Raw genomic sequence first — 26066 nt, forward strand, 5'->3', positions numbered from 1 at the left:
CTCACGAAAGTAAGAGGGAAAATATTATGGAGGGATTTCAAAATGAAGATGAACATTTTAATCAAAATGTTGTTCAACCTAAAACCAGGGTGGACCAGCAAAGGCAGAAGAATGGCTAAATGTGTCTTTGTGAAATTAGGGATGCAGGCAGCAAAGTCTTGGATGAGCTCACATTTATGGAGGGTGAAAAGTGGGAGAGGAGTCAGGAGGACTAGGAATAATTAATCCAGTTAGTCGCAAAGGAATGGATGAGGGTGTCAGCAGAGTCTAAGCTGAGACTGGAACTGAGATGGAAAATTTTCTGGACCTGGAAGGGTACATCTTTATCTGATTCAGTCTCACCCATTGTTCAAGGGGAGAGAGACAGCTGGTGACTAGCAAAATGAGTTGGTGGTGGGGTTGTAAGCAATGACTTCGCATTATTTGGAGGAAGTTTCCTTTTTACCATGACTGACTGTTGGTCAGTATGAAATATCAAAGGCTGTGAAAGGGTTAACAAAGATGATTATAAGGTAGAGCTGCAAATAGATGCATGCCCTTCAATGCCGGGAGAAGTTATCAGCTTCCACTGTGTTCTTCTTCAGATCTCAATATCGTATGTTAGGATTACAGAGTTTGATAGAGCAGCAGAGCATTCTACATTATGAAATGATACTAATCAATACTAATTTTATTATTTAAATTAAAGGATTAGTCTAACACCATACAAAAAGTTGCTGAAGGTGGTGTTTCATAACCAGAATTGCACCTTTTTTTGCAAGATGTGTTTTTTTAATTAAGTAACAAAATTAGCCAAGTGTAGGAATAACGTGATGAACTAAAACTTGTCCAGCTAACTGCAGTAAATCCTTGTTATTGATATTTGTGTGACCAATCCAATGTTAGGGATCATTTTACAGCCTGATGAAAACAAGAATAGGAGTAACCACAGATACTGAGCTACTTGCACAACTTGGCAACTCATCATTCTCCCTGAAAGACAGTTTTGATTGTATAATTCTTTTTAAAAAATAGAAGTACAGTGATGACAACTTTGATATGTTTCCAACATGTTGTTTTGGTGAAAATGTAAGCTCAGCAGAGTTATTTCACAGTTGAGTGACAGCTATTCAGATAATATTTAGTTAGCAAGCATTCAACATTATGTTTTACTGGATATTGTCTCCATTCCATTCTGCTCTAGCCAAAGTATTGCTTTATGTTGAATGCTTTTGATCTAATTAACTGGCTTGCTGCAAAACACCAGCCCAGGTTGAACACTGTGTGATGCTCAAGAATTAGTAACTGTGGGCAGTCTCTTTTTATATTCTAATTTTATATGACTAGCTAATGCTTTAAAAAATTTACCAAATATTTTTACTAAGGTAAACGCCATTCACAACTGTTCCAAAAATTTCAGAAGTGAAAAAGCTAATTTTTGCTTTCAAACAGTGGAGTTGTATTGCATAACATTCTACTTTCTGCAGTTTTCTAGTTTCATTCAAATCCAGTGTCTTAGTTAATTTTATCTTCGGATATTCTGCAGTTATACATTATAACCAATGAGGATAAGTCTATACATACCGAAGGCTTCAAATAAACTTTAATTTCCTAATCTTCAAGATGTCACAAATCTTTACTTAGTATCTGTGAAAACCAAAGGTACAGTCTTGACAATATTTAAATTTTGAACTTTTACCTTTGATATATGCTGAAATTTTGCAAGGTACTGATATGCCTGAGCCACTGGAACAGCTCATTACACAGAAGAAGCTAAAATGATAGCTTAGCTGCACAAAGTCTGCACAGTTGAGGTTGCTGCGAATATAGAACTCCAACTGAGCATTTTTACTGACTCTTTAATTCCTCTCACCAGCAGCAATTGCATAATGCCTTTCTGCATCCTTTGTCCACTAACAGCAACAATCTGTTTTCTGCCACTGAGACAGACACTACGTTGTGGGTGGCACACTACTGGGAATCTGATCAAGATTTCTATTTCCAAAAGACAAAAATTGATAAAATGGGTTGTTCTGTAGATTTAGCAGATTGACTTCAGTATTGAGCAAGAGTAACACTCAAAATCACTGACCTATATTACAATGTTCATTTCTTGTTTAATATAATTCCTTATCTATGAATGCATTTTATATGACCTTTTTTAGTATTGTCATGTAAGATTATTTTGTTGGTACCTGTATTCAATAAGCAATTCTGAGTGACTTTATGCCAAAAGCAAGATTATGACTTTTAAATAAATTTGTTTGCCCTAAATCTGGAGCATCTTTAATGTACAATTATTGTAATATGAATAAGGAGTTATAATTTGGTATGTGGCAGATATTTAATGCTAATTTTGAGATTGAATATTCAAAGACTCAGTTGTTTAATTTATATATATTTGGCTTTACAAGCAAACTGTATTCAGGTTGAGAACACTAATTGTCCATGCAGTGTGCATAACCGTTCCATCAAAAAAACTCACTAAAAGTTGATACTTCATTGCAAGTTTCAAATTAGAATGATTTGTTCACAAATTGTTGAAAAGCTGCAAATGTGCAAATGAGTATTTTTTCTTTAAAGGGACAATAACAAATATCAAAAGTAGGCCCAAAATGTCTGTTAAATATATTTGTTAGGTTCATAAAGCTCAAGTTTAAGTCAATGCGCATTGTAATTCATTTTCAATCCATGTTTTGAAGGAACGTACCAGGGACAGTGGGCTGGAGGAATGCGTCATGGATATGGTGTACGCCAGAGTGTACCATTTGGTATGGCCACAGTCATCCGCTCACCTCTCCGCACTTCTCTAGCATCGCTCCGAAGTGAACAGAGCAATGGCACAATTCTACATGACATATCTGCAGATAGTCCAGCTGGCACGAGAGGTGGCTTCGTCCTCACGTTTCACAGCGACACAGAATTAATGACTGGGAAGAAGAAAGGCTTTTTCAGAAGAGGATCGCTTCTGGGAAATCTGAAGCTCAAAAGATCCGAGTCCAAGTCATCTCTGGCTAGCAAACGTAGCTCTGCTCGGAGTGAGGCATCAATGAGTAGAATAAGTTCAGCAAATAGTGATGCCAATTCAACAATCAGTTTTGGTGAAGGTGATTCTGAATATTTGCTAGTGGAAGACCATGTTGATGCTACCACAACGGAATCCTACATGGGGGAATGGAAAAATGATAAACGCAGTGGGTTTGGTGTAAGTGAGCGCTCAAATGGTATGAAATACGAAGGGGAGTGGTTGAATAATCAAAGGAATGGTTATGGATGTACCACCTTTCCAGATGGCACAAAGGAAGAAGGAAAATATAAAAATAACATTTTGATCCGAGGGAAGAAAAAGCACCTTATACCCATCAGAACCAGCAAAATTCAAGAAAAAGTGGGGAGGGCAACAGAAGGAGCACATCGAGCAGCAGCAATTGCCAGGACGAAAGTAGACATAGCAGCTTCAAGGTGAGTAATTACATTGCGTGGGTTACAGTCCAACTAATGTCTACATTTATTCTAAACTTGATTAATTTGAATATGAATTGTACATAATGTTCGCGACTTTTTGAAGATGGAAATAGTAAATGACATTGCTCGAACCTGTAATTATTTGAACAGTCTCGTATTATAACGATTTAATGAACCAATGCAGGTTTAGAAAACCTGCATTTTTTTTTTCTTTTCTGTTTTACTTGTTCCACGCTCCTAAAAAATGATTGCTCACTAATTAAATTCCATCTCACCCACCATCCAGCCAAAAACGATGTACTGTTTTTTCTTTTAAGGTTAATTCTGATTTCTAAACTTGCATTCGTCTTTTGCTGTAATTAATCCGTCAAGAACTGACCTCCTTTTGCAATCTTCAGTCTGCTTTCAGGAGTTGTTGTAGTCTATTAAAGGTTAGCTTTAAAACTGTTTTGTCCAATGGACCTTGGTGCACAGGAATGGATCCTTCGTTAGTTTCCCTTGTTGGACAAGGTTTTTACGCCAGCTATGCATTTGTGGTACAGCATGACTTACAGTTGTGACATTCCCAATCCATGTATCTGGAAAATGAGAAGCATATTACTAGCAAAGTGGAGAAATGTGTAGGATATTGTTCGCTATTTATTTACATAAGCTGAAAATTGCAACACTATTCCAATAGTAATATCGAACAATTTTAAAGAACATGAGGTGTGTCTGGCTACCTTCAAATTGTGTCATTTCATGAAACATGGTGTCAAATTTTATTTTGTTTTCTTGTTTTTAGTGAAATGATTGCAGTTGTAGCTCTGCCCATGTATTTCCTGATGCAGCAATAATGTTATTTGTTGAAATTGCCCGTACGAAAATAGAGAGATATTATTTTGAGACGACATATATGCAGTACTTTATTGTGATTATTGGAGATTGAAAGATCCACACATCAACTTATTTTAAGGCAATTAAAGGTTTTGATTGGTTAGAAAGTGCAACGTCATTTCCTTCAGCCAAGGCATGCCAAGACAACAGGGCTTAAGCTTCAAATTGGAGTTGGCCATTCAGGGCTTCTTCACTGGAAGGGTACTGTAAATCTAAACTTATTAAGTTCCCATCCCTTCCAAAAGACGGGATGAACTGAGCATTTCAAAATTGAAACTTTGGTTTGTTAAGGGTATTTAGGTTTATGAAAGCAAGCAAGACCGACAGAGCTCAGGTCCATGATCTAATTTAATATCGGGAAAGGCTCAAGGAGCATTACAGCTATTATGACTTCAGGATTTTAATTGAAAAATCAAAAGGGATGCTATGTTCCTCTCACCTCAACCTCCCATTATTATTTCACTGTACAGATATACATGACTATATACAGGAGCAAATTACTGCAGATGCTGGAATCTGTGCTGAAAGCAACGAACGCTGGAGATCACAGCAGGTCAAGCAGCATCCATGGAGAGAGAGCAAGCTAATGTTTTGAGTCTAGACAGCTCTTCATCAGAGCTTCACTTCGGCTGTGATCTCCAGCATTTGTTTTCGGTATATGACTACCTATGTTGTTCAGTATGCTGGCATGGACCTAACAAGCTGGATTACCTCATTTCATGTTGTAATCTTTCTGTAACTCTACCTTTATTATGAACCAAAGTGATTGATTTACCTTTCACCATGACAGCATTAATAAATGTCATTGTAAATGAGATATGTTCTGATCTCATCTGGATTGTGTGATCTCATCTAGTGAAGTGAATGTCTAGTTCTCTCTCTGCCGCTTCTACTGCATTCATTGACATTGTGCATACCACTCATACAATCTTCTCTGTTGCATTTGTTAGTCATCCATTTATAAAAACAGGAGTCTGTCTGTCAACCAGAACTGTACATTTACGTTTATTGTTTCAATAGAAACTCCACTCTGCTCTCTCTTTATTAATTCTTATGATAATTTATTATGATAAAATCAGCCTTTAAATATGTGATTGAATGAGCATCAGGCCCCTCTATTAATGCTGAAATATGTCCTGTTAAGATCTAAGTTGATCTGAATTTTTATCAGTGGACATGTCACATCTCTGAGCGAAACGTCTCTTATAGTCAGAGAGATGTACAGCACCAGAAACCCTTCAGTCTAACTCATCCATGATGACCAGTTGTGCTAAATTAATCTAATCCCATTTGCGAGAATTTGGCCATATCCCTCCAAACCCTTCCTACTCATATATTCATCCAGATGCCTTTTACCAGTATCAGCTTCCACTACTTCCTCTGATATAACAAAGTGTGGGGCTGGATGAACACAGCAGGCCAAGCAGCATCTTAGGAGCACAAAAGCCGACGTTTCGGGCCTAGACCCTTCGTCAGAAAAGGGGGATGGGGAGAGGATTCTGAAATAAATAGGGAGAGAGGGGGAGGTGGACTGAAGATAGATTGAGGAAAAGATAGGTGCAGAGGAGAGCATGGGTGGGGAGGTAGGGAGGGGATAGGTCAGTCTGGGAGGACGGACAGTTCAAGGGGGTGGGATGAGTTTAATAGGTAGGAAATGGAGGTGTGGCTCTGCACCTGCCATCCGCCAGTGTGGTATACTGCATCCGCTGTACACAGTGTGGTTTCCTCTACATTGGGGCAACCAAGCAGAGGCTTGGGGCCCGCTTTGCACAACACCTACACTTGGTTCGCAGTAACAACTGCACTTCCCAGTCGCAAACCATTTCAACTCCCCCTCCCATTCCTTAGATGACATGTCCATCCTGGGCCTCCTGCAGTGCCACAATGATGCCACCCGTAGGTTGCAGGAACAGCAACTCATATTCCGCTTGGGAACCCTGCAGCCCAATGGTATCAATGTGGATTTCACCAGCTTCAAAATCTCCCCTCCCCCCACTGCATCCCAAAACCAGCCCAGCTCGTCCCCGCCTGCCTAACCTGTTCTTCCTCTCACCTCAAGCCGCACCTCTATTCCCTACCTACTAAACTCATCCCGCCCCCTTGACATGTCCGCGCTCCCCGTACTGACCTATCCCCTCCCTACCTCCCCACCCATACTCTCCTCTGCACCTATCTTCTCCTCTATCCATCTTCAGTCCACCTCCCCCTCTCTCCCTATTTATTTCAGAATCCTCTCCCCATCCCCCTTTTCTGATGAAGGGTCTAGGCCCAAAACGTCGGATTTTGTGCTCCTGAGATGCTGCCAGGACTGCTATGTTCATCCAGCCCACACTTTGTTATCTTGAATTCTCCAGCATCTGCAGTTCCCATTATCTTTCTCCACTACTTACTCTGTTAGTTCATTCCATTATCGCACCATCCTCTGTATAGAAAATGTTTCCCATTAGCTACCTTTGAAGTCTTTCCCTTTGCACCTTAAACCTATGCCCTCCAGATTTGGACTTTCCCAACTCTGGGCAAAAGATCTTGACTATTCACCCTATCCATGCCCCTCACTTGATGCGTCATAATTATTTTGGTTTCCAATCTCATCACCATGTTGGTCAGTCACTGAACGTTTTCACATGAGGCTACCTCTGTTCTTTTAAGTAAAATAAATTAATCCTTTTCCCAGTGGTATCTTTTATGGATACTCAAACACAGTGAAGGATCATTCTGATATTAACTTTAAGATTTCTTTCTCAGCTGACTTTTTCCAGCTCCAACAGTCTGGAGAATTCTTTCCAGTCCTAACAGTGTGCATTTCCCTTCAGTTACCGGGACTGTGTAAAGGTTTCTCAGCCCGGAGGTTCCTGCAATCTAACCTGCCCTTCTGTTGATTTGAAACAATTCTTTTAGACTGAAACCTGATTCTGACCTTTAATCATCTATTTCTGTGTACGTCATAAAACGCAACTTGTGATGCAGTGGAGCCCCTAGCTCTGAGCCAGGAAGCCCAGAAACAAGTCCCACCTTGGTCCAGAGGTGTGTAATAATATCTCTGAATGTGTTGAGTAGAAATTATCTAAGTCTCAATGTTGCAGTCATTTTAATTTACCTGCTCAGACATGCAGTGACCTTCCTTCCGGGCAGGTAGGACTTGAACCTGGACCTTCTGGCCCAGAGGTAGGGGTACTGCCATTGTACCACAAAAGTCCCTCCCCTGTCCCAAACTAAGTATTGTAAATATTCAGCACTTAGCTCCCTATGCATTGGATCGAGGCAATTAACTTAAATGAGATGCTCTCTTGGAAATTGTCTTTAGTTCATTTGGAACAAAAAAAGTCACTTTCAAAGAATTAAAACCATAATATATTTTACTTTTATTCCCAAATGATAATATAACACCCTTTATCACACCGAGGGACCATTATTTACAATGTTAGCATACACTTCTGTATTGAAGAAAACGGCATTGAAGTTTTCAGGTTTTGTTTTGGGTTCCATACATTAAGTAACAGTGAGGCGTGTAAGTGGTAAATTTGGAGAATGATGTATTGGTTTTGGCCTGGAGTATAGTATGTGTCGAGTACAGTAGTGTTTGTGAGGTAAACATTTTGAGATCACAACACTATTTGAAATTTGGCCCAGGACCTGCCCATTAATAATGATCACGAGGAATGAAACTCAGTTATTGTTTGCATTTGATACTGAGTCTGCTTTTGTATCAGACTTGGGTCACTAGTATGGTCATACTAGTCATATTTCGGAACATCAATAAAAAAACTATTTATAATTTTGTGCAAAATTCCAACAGGGACATATGATAATTACAAATGTTGTATGGTCAAAAATTCTACCCACAGCCAGAAAGTTGATTATTTGATTTAGAGAACACTTGAAAAGCAATGTTTCTTACTGCTCTTATTAATGTCATCAGGCTGATTGATTCCACTGCTGAATTATTGTCATCTAGTACAGAATATGCTCATGGCATTTTCTGCCATACGCATTTCTGCTGCGTGGTAATAATTGTGTTCCACAATGATCAAGCATTTAATGGTGATTCCCTGAAATTCTGTGGCATAAGTCCCAGCAAAACATAAAAGTTTTACTTTTTATAAAGGATTTATCCTGTTGATTGCACTGCATTAGTTACATTGGAGAGTTACAGAACTCATGTATTTTGTGTTTTTTTATAGAGTTGTGTGGGGGTGGCCTGGTGGCTCAGTGGTTAGCACTGCTGCCTGTCAGTGCCAGGGACCCAGCTTCGATTCCAGCCTGGGGCGACTGCACATTCTCTCCATATCTGTGTGGATCTCCTCCCACAGTCCAAAGATGTGCATGGTAGGTGTATTGGCCAGGCAAAATTGCCCATAGTACCCAGGAGTGTTTGGGTCAGGTGGGTTAGACATGCAAAATGTTGGGGTCAAGGTAGGGGAATGGGTCTGGGTGCAGTGCTCTTCAGGGGGATGCTCTGGACTTGTTGGGCCAAATGGCCTGCTTCCACACTGTTGGGATTGTATGAATATTTTGTTGATACCAGTTAATGCACTTGAGAAAGTTCCTTCTTGAAACCTTTTGCCCTCACATAAAAGTTTATAAATCAAATCATGGCAATGCTCTGTGTAAATTTATGCAAGGGATTTCATCATGAGGATAAAATTTTATTCCCTGTTATATCCTGATCTTGCTTGCTTTGTAGTGTTAGAATTGGTTTACGTTCACACCATCGTTAGCTTCCAGCAATAGGTAGCAATAGTTTTATTCAAGCGTTTTTTCCTTCTTCACATCCCCGGATACCTCACACCAAACAGTCTCCCAACATTACTCTGCAACCATGTGCAAGTATGTGGCAAGTTTGGATTGAAATAATCAGCTTCCAGTTTCTTTCCGTCTTTCAGGAAGTGTGAGGCTGTGTCTCATTGTACACTGGCATGAGATTTGATTTGGTTGGTCAATTTTCAGGTTTTATTCTATGCCATTTTAACCTACCGTTTAACCTAAACCAGCCTATTTGTGATGCTAAAATTCCAAATATCATGTGCCCAACACCTGGGATAGGTCACCAAAGAACATCCATCCTTGCTTAAACTATTTTAGCACAAACAATCTGTAACAATCATGTTTATAGCCACAGGGTCTTGAGTGTTATTGTGGGTTAATAGCATGTGAAGCCTGAGGCTTTTGTCTAAAATTCTTCCTGTTATTTCAGAACAGCCATTAACCATCTTAATGTAAATGGGCTAAAACACCCCCCCCCCCCAAAAAATGGCAGGCTGAAAAAATATTCAGATCAGTCCATAACCCTTTTGAATATTATTATCTCATTGCCATAGTTCCAATACTTTCATCTTTTGCTTTACCTTTCTTTAATAATCTTGTTCACAGTTTCTTGTTTACTGTGACTCACTTAGTACCACTCTTGCCTCTGAATTAGAAGACCATTCAAGAGCTGAAGGGGGAATATTGCAGTGTTGAAGGTACAGTCTTCCAGATGAAATATGGAAATGACCCAATTAGCTCTCTGGGTCGATTGAAAAGACCCAATGTCACTATCTTATCAAAGAAAGTGACAGGATTTATCTGTATCTGACATTAATCCCTCTACCAACATCACAGAAACAGATTATCGTATTGATACTTGTGTGAGCTTGCAGATTGGATGATGAGTTTCCTATAGTATGATAGTGATAAGACTACCTCATCGGCTGTAAAGTGCTGTGATTATCAAACCTCTGTTGCCATCAATGTTTAGTCATCAGGCTACTTGGTTCTGAGGTCATGGAAAGTGCCATATTAATGGAAGTCTGTCAATTTATCATTGTGAAATTCTTGAATCATGAAATTTTTTTGTTGAAAAATCTTTGTCAAACAGCATCTTATTGTTTATTTTATGAAATCTATAGGCTAAAGTGTGAGCTGTAGATTTTATTGTAAACTCTATGACACTAAAGGAATCAAATGTATGAGTTACCTTGAACTATGACATAAAAGCTAACTAAATCTGCCACCATAAACTACAAAGTGAGAGATGTTGTCTAATGTGAATGAAACTCTTTCTGGTGTCTATGCTTGTTTCTCTTTGTGACATTTGTCTGGCCACAGTTGCTACTGTGCATTCCAGGCAAACGTTCGGAGCATCACGTTGAGGGTTCCTGTACAAAATGCCAAGGCTGCTTCTCTGGAGACATCATTTAGGCGACATGCTGAAACTGCTTCAACAGATGTGCAATGGTATCACCAACAAACTTAAGATCCCTTTTTCTAAGTGTCACATTGTTTTTGAAACAAAAAGATTACGATATTTCAGCAAAAGGAGATAACCAGGTGTAGAGCTGGATGAACACAGCAGGCCATGCAGCATCAGAGGAGCAGGAAAGCTGACGTTTCAGATCTAGACCCTTTCTGAAGAAGGGTCCAGACCCAAAACGTCAGCTTTCCTGGTCCTCTGATGCTGCTTGGCCTGCTCTACACCTTGTTATCCCAGATTCCCCAGCATCCGCAGTTCCTAGTATCTCTGAAACAATATTTCAGCCGACTTGTAAGCATCGATGAGTTCATGATGAATGCACAGACCATTTTTCCATTAGCTTTGAAAGTGGTTTGTCTCTATCAATTCACCGCTACACGACATAGGACCAGGAATAGGCCATTCGGCCCTTCAAGCTTGCTTGCCATTCAGTAAGATTAGAGATGATCAGTGTGTGGTTTGGTCCCAACTCCAGTTTTCTGTGTGCCCCCTATAACCCTTGACTCCATTGTGTATCAAAAAAAATCCATCTATCTGAATAAACTCAACGAGCCAGCTTACCAATACTTTCAGGGAAGAGGGCTTCTGGACTCTGACTTTGTATTAACTACAATGGCATTGTTTTGCAATTAAACCATTAAGAAAGGTTTATTGCATACTCTTGGAAATGGGGTCATGGGTGCATACTTTGCCACGTAGATACGCTTACAAACAAACAAGGAGAGAAATGAATCAAAAAGAATCAATTGAAAATCAAAAACATTTCTGAAGAAGGATCTAGACCCGGAACGTCAGCTTTCCTCCTCTGATGCTGCTGGGCCTGCTGTGTTCATCCAGCTGTATATCTTGTTGTCTCAGATTCTCCAGCATTGGTGATTCCTACTATCTCTGAAACAATCAAAAAGAATAAAGATTTATTAAATTGACAACAAAATTACGAAACACCTGAGGAATACCAAACTTTCAATGTTCTTGCATTTTAAATTGGAGTCTAAAAGTCCGAGCTCCTTTTTTGGGCTGGCCAATTGAAGAGGGCCAGCAGTTCAGGAACTGTAAACAATTTCATCTGTTTAAAATTCTTTTGAAGGTTGTCTGAGGAATCCACAAAGAAGATGTCATTAGGAAACAGCTTTGACCCTTTGGTTGTTATTTCAAAACTGGACAGTTGAAACAGTTGAGTTCAGGGTTTGTTGGGTTTTTCTTGGAGAGAACCTGTCTCGGAGGCAGGCAGTGTTCCAGTCACATCAGGAGGTACATGAGGTTTTGGTTATCCAACTGTATTAGACTTCTGAGAAGCTACTGAAAGATTACTACTCAGTCCAGTCACAGTTACACTCATCTATGTTATGCTCCATCTGCCACTTTATCCATTCACTTAGTTGACTCACTATCCCTTTGCAGGATTTCTACTTCCTATTTGTGACATTTCACTGGTGGCAGCTTGTCAATTTGCAGAAGCTCCACTTTCCCTACTCTGCAATTCTCTGCAACTCTAACCAATCCTTTATCCGTGCTAATATGTTACCATTTGCACCTTGTGCGCTACTTTAATGTAGCATCTTATCAGAAGTCTTTTGGATGTCCAAGTACACCACATTCACAGGCCTTGTTTTTCTTTCAACTCCCTTTTACTTTGTCAAAAAATCTCCAGTAAATTAGATATCTTCCTTTCATCAACTCCTGTGAACATTGCATTGATGATTTTCTAATAATCCTGTTATAACTTGCTTAAAATAAATTCTACATGAAGGTTCAAAAACAGAAATTGCTGGGAAGGCTCAGCAGGCCTGGCAGCATCTGTGGAGAGAAATCAGAATTTATGTTTTGGGGCCAGTGACTCTCACTCAGAACTGATGGCAGTAAGGAACCTGTTGGCTTTTACAGTTGTTAGACTGATTGTCTTATAGTTTTTTGCTTTTTGTCTTCCTTATTCCTGAAATAAATGTTAGATTATCTGCTTTTGAATCGATTGGAGCTTTTCTGGAATCTAGGGATAATCGAATAATCAGTCCATCAATTATCTCTACAGTCACCAAAGACGAGGTTAGGTTTTGGGTTTAGAGCCTGACCTTATAAATTTGACAAACAAAGGAGGCCTGAATATGGATTCGTGTGATGGCACAGTTTATGTTTAGTTAGATGACTTCAGTATTTCCAGGCTTGGAAAAATATGTCCTGAAGGCCCATGTTAGAAATGAACATTGTGTGGAATTACAGAGAAAGCATTGAAGCAAGGCACTTAGTCTATGTTGGTGCCAGTGCTCTACATGAACTTCCTCCTGCGTTTTACTTCATTTCACCAAAACACTCTTTAAATTCATTTTTTTTTTCTTTATTATCTTATCTTGGTTCTCCTTGTGATAATAAGTTTACATTCCCACCCTACCATAAACAGTTTTCCCCAGAATATTTTTGAATTTCTTAGTGACTATTTCGAAGTTGTCTCTCTAGCTTTGGAATTTTCTCCAAAGTGGAAACATCATCTCTCTATGTATGTCCTATTGAGCTCCTTCATAGTTCTACATATTTCCAGCAGATGACTTTTTTGTCTTTTTGTTGTGCAAAAGATCCTCAGCCTATTCAGCTTTTCTTGATAATAGTACTTTTCTTGGTTTGGTAGCACTTTAACATTCATTTTGTGAGATGGAAACCAGAACTCTGTACATAGAATCATAGCCTAACGTGATATAAATTTGACATAACTTTTGAAATGGTTTTGAATTCTGTTGCATGCTTTGTTTGCTTGTATCATTGCTTTGTCAGCCTGCATTCCTGCTTTCGCTGAGTTGGTTATTCACATGCCATGATCTGTGTGTTTCAATCCCAAATAAGTTCCTGTTTTTGATTATGACCTCCATAATCCTGCTGTCAAAAAGTACCATCTCACATTTCTGATCTGAGAATCATTTTCCATTTACATGTCCATTCTGCAAGTTTGTTCATCTCATTTTTTGTTTTTGAAATATATTTACTTATGGGATATGGACAACTCTGGCTGGGCCAGCATTTATTGCCTGTTTTTAGCTGCTGTTAAGGAGGTGGTGGTGAGCCACCTTGTTGAACCACTGCAGTCCATCTGCTGTAGGCTGACCCACAATGCTGTGAGGGAGGGAATTCCAGGATTTTGACCTAGCGACCGTGAAGGAACGACAATATATTTCCGCGTCAGGATGGTGCGTGGCTTGGAGGGAAACTTGCAGAGGGTGGTGTTCCACCATGATAATGGTATCATTTTGTACATTGTCAATTTTGCTCAATTTTCACGGTCCCTCGTAATTTGGTGTTATCTGCATTTCTTGATGTTATGTTTCTGATTGCTGAATCTAAATTATTTACATAAATGGTGCACAACAATGATCCCAGCATTGACCTCTCAACCCAGTTTTGCTAGTCTGAATGTCTATTATTAAACCAGATTGTGTTTTTTGTTTACTTTTTTAACTAACTTGTTTTTCATTTCACTGCTTGACCGTTGACACCACACTCTGATAACAGCTGTGAGTCCATTGCGTGGTGTCTTAATCCAAAATAAAGTTTTGAAAGTCCATGTTCTTGTGTGCGGTTGATGTTGAGTGCTGACAAGATTGAACCCTGGTTTGGTGTATTCCATGGTGGAGGACTTGATGCTCACTACTATGGCTTCTCAATTGACACCAGTATCTTTGGATCTGAAATTAGTGTTTTTAACTCGTTAAAGGCCTGATCCCAGCAAGACCTCTTCCCAAAAACAAATTGAAAAAATTGTGGATGCTGTAAATCAGGAACAAAAACAAAGTTGCTGGAAAAGCTCAGAAGGCCTGGCAGCATCTGTGGAGGAGAAAGCAGTTAACGTTTTGGGTCTGGTGACCCTTCCTCAGAACAAGATCTCTTCCCAGTTGCCTTCACATCCAACTACATTGATCACTGCTGCCCAGGACTGGCTACTGTCCCAGCAATGACCATCATTCCCTGTGGCATTGCTGGGATGAGAAAGATGCTGGCTGTTTGATTATTTGCATTAAAATTAAAATTTAGGTTAAAGGGTGATCTGATCGAAGTCTTCACAATATTAACAGGAAAAGACGGGGTTGAGAAAGATAAACTATTTCCAGTGGTTGGGAATAATAAAACTAGGGGCAGAGTCTGAGAATTAGGGCCAGACCATTAGGAGAGACTTTAGGAAGCACTTCTAGATGCAAAGCGTGAGAGAAATTTGGAACTCTCTTCCATAAATGGCAGTGGATGCAGGATCAGCTGTTAATTTTAAACCCGAGAGAGATAAATTTTGGTTAAGCAATAGTATTAAGTGATATAGACCAAACAAAGGCAGCTATATGGAGTTAAGCCAGAAGTCAGTCATGATCTCACTGAATGGTAGAACGAGCTCGATGGGCTGAATGGCCTACTCCTGTTTCTGTGTTGCTAAATTGCTGTTAGGTGAGTTGACCATTTGGATTTACTCCAGGAGTTGGGACCCACCAGTCCCTATAGAATTTGTACATAGTCAAAGCTGAGCTCAGAAAGTTGAACACAGTAAGGACTGCAGATGCTGGAAGCAAGAGTCAATAAATGTGGCACAGCAGGTCAGACAGCATCTGAAGTGCAGGGAACTCAGCATTTAGGGCTTAAACCCTTTGCCAATCCTGAGTGGATAAATGTCTAGAGGATAGATTGGTGGATATTTGATTTGTAAACATCCTTGGCACCTTTTTGTAACTAATATCACACCTATTACTTTAAGGTCCATGAAATAAAACAATCGATTTCAATATAGGAAGACGTGACCTCTAGTTGGGTTTCATAAAATCAAATGTTTACCCAAGAGTAAATGGAAGAGAAGCTTCAATGTTCACAATTATTCTCCATGTCTGGGGGGTAACTACTTTTTGATAAAAATATCTTTCAAGTTTCCATCCCTAATTAATGTTATGACCGGGAGACAAAAGCAGCTTCACTGTAACTTGCTGTTGGTATTAGCCTGTTCATAACAGTATAGGTTGGATGGTAATGTATTGGTGTTAGAGGCTAAACGTTGTGGTCAGAGTAATCTACATAATAAATAACATTGCACAATAAAAATGACTAACTACATTAAATTATGCACTGGGTACAGTTTTTAAACACACCAACCCTTTGCCATTCCTATAAGAAGTGTCCTCCAAATTTGTAACTGATCACACTAATTCCTTTTCCTTTGTTGGACAAGTGTTTACACTTAATTCAATGTAGGCACCAATACTGCCCAAATTGAAAATTTAGCTGTTTTATTGCTTTATCACAGACTGTTGATTAAACTATTAAAAATAGACTCCTAGGGGTTCCAAATAAAGTCTAGTGTATTATAAGTATCATTTGTTGAAACATTTCCATCAATATTTTGTTCTAACAATTTTAAGGTTGAAAGCTTCAGACTGTCATCACTTCATGCAAGATTATCAGATAATATTGGCTGAGATTCTTATGAACCGAAATATTTAAGACCTGAGAAATCCCTGACTAAGTACTCTGATTAGTTGGTATCCTTTGTAATTAATTCCTGCTCCTTCATGTCCTAATGGTTAGTTTCTAACAGCCTGTTTATAGAATAACTAAGTTTGGTCCTTCCAAAGCTAATCTGTCTAATCAGGGATAATTTAACTAGACCAATGATTATGTTGGCTGTTACAGCAATGTCTGTCTTTTTGTCACAATCACTGTCAGTGCACTTCATTTTACATCATTGTTATATGATTGTAAAGCCTGAAACAAGGGCAGCAGGTGTATGTAAGCACCTACATCTGCGAGTTCTTCCTTCCATGCCATCCTGGCTTGGAATTATGTCACCATTCCTTAAATGTCACTGGATCAGAAGCGTGGAACTCCTTTCCCAATAGCAGTGCAAGTGTACCTACAGCAAGTGGATTCCAACCATTCACTGTCACCTTCTCAAAGGCAATAAATGCTGGCTTCACTGGTAACATAACATTTTATGACCAACGAGAGAGCAGCCTGCCCTTGCAAAAAGAATAGAAAGCCTATCACATGAGGCAGGCTTGTAACTGAAATATTTGAACTTGAATGAAATGCCTAGCTATTGTCTTTATTAAGGTTGTAGGAGCAACTGGTCAGAACAAGGCGGTAATTTTATCAGTTGACTTCCACGGTCATATTAACAAATGAAACTCTTAAATTAAAATTAGCAATCAAGGGTTTTTCTTCGTGTTTAACTTTGTTGTAGTGACTTGTATAGTGATTTGGATTTACCTATATTCCAGTGTAGTGACTGGAACCGGGTAAATCCATCGACTGTGATATCCCTGACTGGGTTATTAACCTGGGCCAATCAGGAAGCCCTGGCTGACCAATATAAACAGAGGACGTAGAATCTGCTGAGTTCAGGGGACTGACTCTGAGCTGGCTGGCCACAGTCAGTGTACTGTGCACGCGCAAATAAAGGGTGACTTGGTGATGGGATATTGGCCTCCGTGCAATTATTTGCTAGGTAGACCACATATTTGCTGTTAAAATCAAGTGGAATTCCCCACCTTAGCAGTATGTTCTGTTTTTGCAGCATACATTTTATTGCCTTTGCAGTGCTAGAAACAAATGATTCATGTGATAACACTGCTTTTCTGCCTTCTGTTCATAAACATTAATTTGCCATGTCATTAACATTGTTTTGAAAAATTTAAACTACACTTTACACTTTATACCCTGATGTAAAGATGAGGTGCCCTCTGGGAGTGACAGCTTATAACAGTCCATGTGTTCTGATGGGTGGGCATGTGTTATCAGGGCATTCACAGCATCACTAAGGGTGTTCCTTTTTTTGACCTGTTTTTGCAATAGAAAATTATAGAGTATTACCACTTACGGTTACTATGGACTTCTGGCAACTGCATGTGCATGATTAAGTCCAGAACTTGTATGTTTCGCCCTGATCTCTCAAAGACTGTGATAAACTAATGTCTCGCACAGAAGATTGCCATTTATATGCATAGAATGTGTAAAGTTGCTAATTTTGCCCATTCAGTACCCTTGATATGGCAGAAGTGGTCATTTGTCTGTTCTCGTGAACATGAAATTTTAACTGTTTTGAAACATCAGTGCAGTAAAATAACCTCTCTCTGATGAAAGTTACTGCTTTTCACAAGTGTGGCACCTCATTGCTCCAAGGTCCAATTGTTGTAGATTTCTTTGGGAGATTATCACCCACAGGAAGTCTGCTGAGGGTGCCATTTAGGCCCTGCTGGTCACATTTGGACCATTGTTTTTGCATTCTCCTTGATATCATGTGATAACTTGACATTTAAATAACTGCAGGGTATCAATGGTAATGAACTTTCTTATGACATCAGCTACATTAAACTCAGTATATCTAGTAACCAGAAGAGCTTCACTAGGCAATGATTCTTCTAATCATATTGAACACAAAGGAATATGTTCTGGGAGGACAATCTCACCTCAATACAAGGACATCACTTCCAGAATTCTTCAGGGTAGTTGTTCAGAGATGTTATGACATCTCTTTGTATCAGTGGAACTTGTATGTGCAGCTTCTGGTTCGGGGACAGGGATACTACTGCTACGTCACCAGCACCCCAATTCATCAAGCTAGTGGCCTAAGCACAAAAGATCTTCAGCTGCTTCAGTATGGTCTTCCTACCTTCGAAAGTGTTGATGTTCACCAGTGATTGCACAGTGCTCAGCACCATTTACAATCCCTTACATAATAAAACAATAATTTCTTTAAGTAACAATATCTAGAACAGTGCTAAACCTTGGCCTAATTTATGGTGAATAACATTTCTGTCCCACAAATGGCATGCAATGACCATCTCCAGAAAGAGAAAATCTAACCGTCTCGGCATGACAGTCAAATGGCTTTTACATCACTGAAACTCCAACTTCAATATCCTATGAGTCACCATTAATCAGAAACTGAACTGGTCCAGCTATATGAATACTGTGGTTACAGGAGCAGGCTGGAACTGTGAATTCTGTGGTGCCTCTCCAATACCCTTCTACTCTCAGTGGCTCAGCGGTTAGCACTGCTGCCTCACAGTACCAGGGACCCGGGTTCGATTCCACCCTCGGGCGACAGTCTGTGTAGAGTTTGCACGTTCTCCCTGTGTCTGTATGGGTTTCCTCCCACAGTCCAAAGATGTGCAGATTAGGTGGATTGGCTGTGCTAAGTTGCCCATAGTGTTCAGGGATAAGTAGATTAGGTGGGTTGTCAAGGGGATGGGTTTGGGTGGGATGCTTTGAGGGTCGGTGTGGACTTGTTGGGTTGAAGGGCCTGTTTCCACACTGTAGAGACTCTATACTCCATGGAATAATGTAATATGCTCACCAGGCAAATGGAGATTAGCTCCAGCAATGTTACCGACCTTCGCCACTGTCTAAGACAAAGTAAGCTGCTCGAGACTCTAGTCACCACTATCACTGGTGCCTTGCAGTCTCTGTCTGTACCCACCTCTTGATGCAGTGCAGCAGCTCAACAATATTTCTTCAGAAGGCTGTTTCAAACCTTCAAACTACATCACCTGAAAGAAAATAAAGTTAGCAAGCATCTGGGAAGACCAACAGCTACATGTCATTTACAGGTCAAAACCCTGTAACTCCCTGCTGAACTGCAAAGTAGATGTACTTATAATATGAGGACCGCAGTCCTTCAAGAAGGTACTGTCCGTCACTTTATCAAGGGAGATCAGAGTCTAGCAACAGTGTGAGCTTTGCCAGTGACGTCCATAATGGAAACAAAAGTTTTCGAGAATTTGTTGCTTAGATTTTGCATATATAGTGCATATTTTCAGCTCAATATAGGTGAGGTCATTTTTGATGCAGGCACTTTGGTCTTCACTCATCTGGGATTTTCTGCTGTGTCCTGCCACCTGTAGCATCTGTATATTCAAACAGCCAGGCCATAATTGATGATCTGGTGAGCCCTCCCTCTTAACCCCACCACACATTCCCCACCCCTCCGTCTAATCAGGATTTGTTTTGAAATGGCTAAAAGTATCCAGGTATTATCACTCAATAAAACCTCAAGGTCAAGAAACTAGATCATGCTGCACTCATTTTCCTTTCATAAAATGGCATTTAAGAGCTGAATCTAGTTGGCAGTGTTTGTGCCATCTTTCAATTCTGGAAGTGCTCCACCTGCCATGTTGGTCGTGTTTCTCTGGCAGCATCCCTAAAATATGCATTAGGTCTTTCAATCAGCAAATGACTGCAGTCATGCTTGTGTTGCTACTCCAGGCAAAACCAATGACAATCCAAAGGGACCATTGGAGATTCCATGAAACGGGTAAGTCTTATTTCTTCTACATATTTTGAGGAACCAACAGGTTAAGGGATGTCTTGCCGAGAGCTAGTGACCTGATTCAAGTACGGTGTAATTTCTGGGTGAGACGTAAAACTGTCCTGATGGAAAATGCAAGTATGAAAGTAATTTTTTTGAAATTGTTGGCAATTACCATCGTGACCACAGCTGTGCAAATGATACAGGGCTGCCTGGGAAGGAACAAGCATTGGCTGATTTCGGTTTCAAAGCAGAATGCCTATCGATCAATGTAGGGAAGTGGATGGTCAGACTTTTTTTTTCATCCCAATATCAAAACCAGACGTTTTAACAGCCTTTAAAATCACTGCCTAAAAGATGACAATAGACACTGGCAGAACATTCTTACATTATTACATTACAGTCCTCCTTTAATTGGAAAGTAACAGTAAGGCACGAGCAAATGCACAAATCTGGTAAGTATAAAGGTAGACCTGTCTCAGAAATGACAGATCGCCAGAATGAATCACTGCATTAAAACACACAGATCCTGTACAGAACCCAATAGTGACATTTGTAGGTATGAAAAAGTTTTGCGAATTAACTTTCAGAATGTTCCAGAATCTTCAACCGCTTTGCCATTTTCATTACAACCTCAAACATTTTTTTTAAAAGCTGCTGACAAAACCTTTTGCCCCACCAGATAAAAATGATTCGCAGCAAGTAGTCTGCTATTTACTCTTTGAAATGGGAGCCTGCCATCAGAAGGGACAGGTGTCTCTTTGCACGTTAAAAATTATCAGAACAGCCAGAGGAGAATGATACAAAATCAGAATCATGGTGGAAAATCCTATCCCCTTCAAACAAAAACTAAATGTGGCCATTTGCTCACTGACAGGCTCCTCTGAACACTGACAAAAATTTGGCCCTACCACTTTTTTTCTAAAAATTTGAAAGAACAAAAGCAGGATAAGAGATCTCCAGAAGAAAACTACTCCATTCTTCATCATTGTGATCGCTTGTCTTGGTAAGCAAATGACATCTGAAATATGTAATGTTAAAAAGAGATATCACAGATCCTCTGCCAGACATGGCACGCATGCTTTCAAAGTGGCAAATGACATACACTGTTAAAGGATTACTATTCAGTGTATTTGCCCACTGGGCTAAGACTTTTCTGTCGAGCTCAGAAAGAAATAGCTTTTCCATGTAAACTATCACACAGAGTATACACATACAACAGAAGGGAATGTTTAATTTGCAGTGAATGGATTTAACATTCATGTGGTTAAAAATGACTAAGGGCCAGGTCTTCACTGCCATAAAATCTAGATTATTTGTAGCATTTCATAAAAATAGTTGGCTTAGCAAAAATAAAAACCCTTTTGGATGAACAGAATACGCATGTTGCTCTGGTGTGTCAGCAAAGAACTCTTACTAAATAAGGCAATGCACAAGTTGGCTTATCAGCAGTTGACAAGAATACAGTCCACTAACAGCTGATATAGAAGCCCATCACTACTGTGCTGTCAACTGCTCAAGTTTTGTACAGATTATGTTTATCACCAGCTAGACTGCTGATTCAATGAAAGTTCAACTGCTACAGTGCATTTTACATTTGACTCTTCAAACCAAATCAGTCTCTAGTGCGCATTCTCCATTACATGCGCCTCAACTTTACTGTACTAGGATTTAGTTTTGTTTTTCATGTCTGGTGTGCAAACTAGTGAAGATTTATAGTTCCCTGTCACTCTTAAAAGGCACTGTCTTTTTTGACTTGCTTTATCATATATTGCATTCTGCAGATCTCTTGTTTGGGATAACTCATTACTTGGTAAAAGTTAAAATCAGCAATTGAACGAATGATGTTTTAAATTTATTCATTTCAAAATTGGTGCCACTCAAACGAAATGAACAACTACTGGAGTACAGTACTTTTTTTTCCATTGTTAAATAGTCAAATTTTATTCTTACATTCAATACATACATGGATGAATAACGCTGGTGATTAGGTCCAGTTTAAAAACTAGCTCATTTTCTCACTAAATAAAAACAGGAAGAACTGTGGATGCTGTAAATCAGAAACATAAACAGAAGTTGCTGGAAAAGCTCAGCAGGTCTGGCAGTATCTGTTAAGATAAGTCAGAGTTAACATTTCAGATCCATTCTGAGGAAGGGTCACCGGACCGGAAACGTTAACTTTGATTTCTCTTCAGCAGCCTGGCAGCATCTGCAAAGACAATTTAAGGTTAACATTTTGGGCCCAGTGATCCTTCCTCAGAATGGGTCTGAAACATTAACTCTGATTTCTCTTCACAGATGCTGCCAGACCTGCTGAGCTTTTCCAGCAACTTCTGTTCTTGTTTCATTTTTCACTATTTATTATGGTGAATTAGACACTGTGACCTTACATTCCTTTGCGAATTCCCTTCAGGTTTACGGATCATTGGGCATTCTGTCAGAATTCAAAGTTGAATTTCTATGCACTTTGTGTTTGCAAGAATAAGCAATAATAAATGTTACTGGTAAATTCTGTGGTATAATTCATTCCTACATGACACAAATGAATAGGTGTTATTCCAATGCATTTTGTACACAAATATTAGAATTGTATGGATTTGATTAGCTTATAGTTTAGAATCATCTTACTTGAATGTATTTGTTTTATAAAGCATATCTGAAATTAAATTTAAACCTCAGTGGAATGATTAATGTAAATGTTTGAAAGTTCAAAAACTTGCTATCTTACCATTTGTGATTTATTTTGCAAGTTTTACCTGCAAATGATAAATATTACGAACAACATGTATTTGAATCCCAACAGCCTTGTATGTAAGTCTAACGGAGCTAATGCTGAGGACTGTGATAGGCACCATTGACTGTGTGATATGTTAAATAGACTTCTGGGCAGAATGACATAGGATCTCAGAGAAGTAAGATCTAAAATTCAGATCCTCATTGTTGTTTCTGAAACTGTCTGTTATTATCAAAGTAAGTAAAACTAATTGCTAAAGCACAGTAAGCGACTTCTAGATCAATTCAAGAACCCCATCTAGTTTAGAACGGTGTATGGTTTTCATGCCCCCCCCCACCCCCCACACACAGCCTAGGCATGCCCTGTAGATCTGTATGTATTGAGGACAGTGGGAGCAAACAAACCAGAAGGTGAATCGCAGACTTGGTTTAGCTAAATGTTTGCTGTGCTGGCAGGAGTGGAAGCCCACAGATTTTTTAGGATTTTCAAACCCAGCCTAAACTTGCCTGCAGCTAGCAGCAGGGGAGTACAGAACATTTAAAAACCTGACAGAAGAACATCCCAACCTTGGAGAGATTCAACAGGAAAGAATCTAAATTGTAGAAGACACTGCAGCAGGAGAGTTAGAAACACCCTGGAAAAGAAGGATTAATTACTCCACAGCAGATATAGGCTGCATCGTCTGGCTGTGGTCCGTACAACAAATCCAGAGTGCAGATTCAGCCAGAGAGTGAGAGATATCAGAGATTTTGTGATTCAAGTTTTAAAATAGGTGCAGTATTTCAGACTGCAAAAGCAAGAAGTAAATACTTGCAGCTCAAACTGAACAGTGCTGCCTTGGCAGATGGGGATTATAAGGCAGACTGTAGTAAGGGAAATCAAAGGCTGCAAAAGTGATTTAAGCAGGTTGCAGTCCCATTGACATTGTGAAGCCAGAATTAAAGGAACAGATTAGAAATCTTATGGCAGAAGAATGCAAAGGGTCTTTTTTCAGATCTGTAAGAAAGACAGGATACCCTTCATTAAAACTGTTTAATTTAATTAAACCACAGATGGCAGAAACCAACCATAAACAACCTGTGAAAGAAACGGGGATAATTATTAGAGCTGCTAAATGTGGAAATCCTCTGCTACAGCAACAGCAGTGCTATGATGACTACAAAGTAAAAGCCTTTTAAGCAAAGTAAATTAGTCATCATATTAGGATGACATGGCATCAGAAACCATATTGGCTGATTTCAATGGTAAGGTGCTACATAGAACACAAAGTTGGACATCTTGAGGAAAATAAATTTTAAGATTCAGATTAACTTCCAAATTAGGTACTAAATCAAAAGCTGAGCAAGTACACATCTATGTGCAATTGAAAAAGTAGCTGTTGATTGTATACAAAAGAAATACTGAAAGCTTTTGACAAGTATTTTGCAATCTCAGAAAGAATTAAATTCTTGAAAGAGCAAGATTTAATGGAAGACTTCAGTGGCCAAGGGAATTGAGAGATTCTTACTTTGCTGCACAATCTCCACAGATCAGTCAAGAAATGTGACCACAGTGATTCAAAAGCCATAATTCATTCAACTCAATAGTTGGAGTTTATGTCAGGTTAGTCACAGTCTAGAGAAGAACTGACTCGAGAGAGGTCCATTGAAATAGTGAATGAAGCAGAAGCCTGGAAGCATCACAGATCATTCCTAATTTGGTAAAGATAAAACTTGGCATAACAGATCAGCAGAATACGTTCATTTCTTAAGATACAAAAAGGTACAGGTGAGAACACAATAAAGTGTAGGACAAACACCAGACACTAAGCAAAGAAGCCACCGAGGCACAGATAGTGGCCAGAAAGCCACAATTGGTTCAATAAGATTTCACAGGAACAAATGAGGGACAAGAATGTCTCTCCATTAGTTGGTAATGTGTGGGAGGCTGGCCAGACTATGAAGTCAGAGTTGTACATGGAAACAGATCCTTTGGCTCAATTTGTCCATGCTGACCAGGTTTCCAAAACTGAACTGCGCCCATTTGTCTGCATTTAGCCCATATCCCTCTATACCTTTCTATTCCATCTATCTGTCCAAATGCCTTTGAAATTTTGTAATTGTATTTGTCTCTACCACTTCCTCTGGCAGCTCATTCCATACATGCACCGCCCTCCGTGTGGAAGAAGTTGCTCATCAGGTCCCTTTTATATTTTTCCCCCTCTCACCTTAAATCTAAGCCCTCTAGGACTCATCTACCCTAGGGAAAATATTTTTGCTATTCACCTTGTCTTTACCCCTCATGACATTATAAACCTCATCCCTAAGGTCATCCCTCAGCCTCCTACGCTCCAGGGAAAAATGTCCCAGCCTATCCAGCGCCGCCTCATAACTCAGAGTTCCTACTCTCGGTCACCCTGCACCCTGGGAACAGCATTGAGAAACAAGGAAAGAGCATTTTGGAGAAGCCATCGATCAAAAGCAAAGGGTAGTCAGAAGTCAGGGGTATTTCTGAGTTGGGGTTTCTAAGTCAGAAAACAATGAGGCCCATGGTTGAGCACATGTGTCCAGCTTACCCATAATAAGGCACTTAAGAGGGTTGTTCAGCAGGGTGCTGCTGGAAAAACTTTAAGAAATGTCACTTCTGAAAGTATTCAGTAAACTGAGGTAACTCAGTGAATTCCTGAGGGTTATGATACCCTTTGATTTCATGGCAAGATCCTACAGTGTTAAAGTGAACTCTTGAGTGGAATAACGTTAGAATAGGGAGCTTCCTGTGGAGATTTTCAGGTTTAAGGAATAAGTGTTTGCAAAATATAGCTTGAAGTTAGTACATATTTTGTTTGCCTCTCGTACACGTGAAACCTCGTGTTGTAATTCTTTGTCAGGAACTGGGAGATTGGGCTCATTTTACAAATTGATGGTTTCCATCAAAATCAAATCAAAACCAATAACTTTATAAAAGAGATATGAATTTCCCAGCCAGCAACAAAGAATCACATCTCATGAGATGGATATGTTCTTGATTGTGAAGAGGATCAAGGGTTACGGGGAGAAAGTGGGAGAACGGGTTTGAGAAACTTAGCAGCCATGTTTGAATGGCGGAGCAGATTCAATGGGCCTAATGGCCTAATTTCTGCTCCTAAGAACTTATGGACATTACTTCCTGTTTTAAGACACTGTGGCAACCAATTAAAATGAACTTAGGTAAAACATTACTTCATAGACAACAAATGTATCAAACTACAGAGGATGTGCTTCCCCATTAGATAATTGATGTAACCAAACTACTTTATTTCTGTACTAATCTACACTTTCAACACTTAAGTAAACTTCCAGATTAAGTCACAATCCCTGCTCTCCCACCCCGACCTTTCACCAGATCCCTTCTCTCTGCCACATTAGGGTGGGTTTTCCAATATCCTTTGAAAATCCCTTCATTGAATCACTTTTAGCATTATCCAAATGACTTTGAAAAGCAAGGTACCCTCTGACAATTTGTTGGTTCTTAACATCCATGTGTCTCCTCTTTAAACAGGA

At 39.5% G+C, this 26066-nt stretch overlaps 1 protein-coding gene across 4 annotated transcripts in view; it reads left to right on the top strand.

Annotated features, from left to right (window-relative positions):
* LOC125452029 (junctophilin-1-like) overlaps positions 1–26066 on the top strand; it is a 125584-nt gene that overhangs the window by 20781 nt on the left and 78737 nt on the right. For all 4 annotated transcript variants that reach the window (XM_059645859.1, XM_059645858.1, XM_048529916.2 and 1 more), the window contains exon 2: positions 2682–3441. In XM_059645859.1, coding sequence (XP_059501842.1) covers positions 2682–3441 — 760 coding nt within the window. The remainder of the gene's footprint in view (positions 1–2681; positions 3442–26066) is intronic.

Source organism: Stegostoma tigrinum, chromosome 5 (genome assembly GCF_030684315.1).
Source record: "Stegostoma tigrinum isolate sSteTig4 chromosome 5, sSteTig4.hap1, whole genome shotgun sequence".
In the NCBI taxonomy this organism is placed as follows: domain Eukaryota; kingdom Metazoa; phylum Chordata; class Chondrichthyes; order Orectolobiformes; family Stegostomatidae; genus Stegostoma; species Stegostoma tigrinum.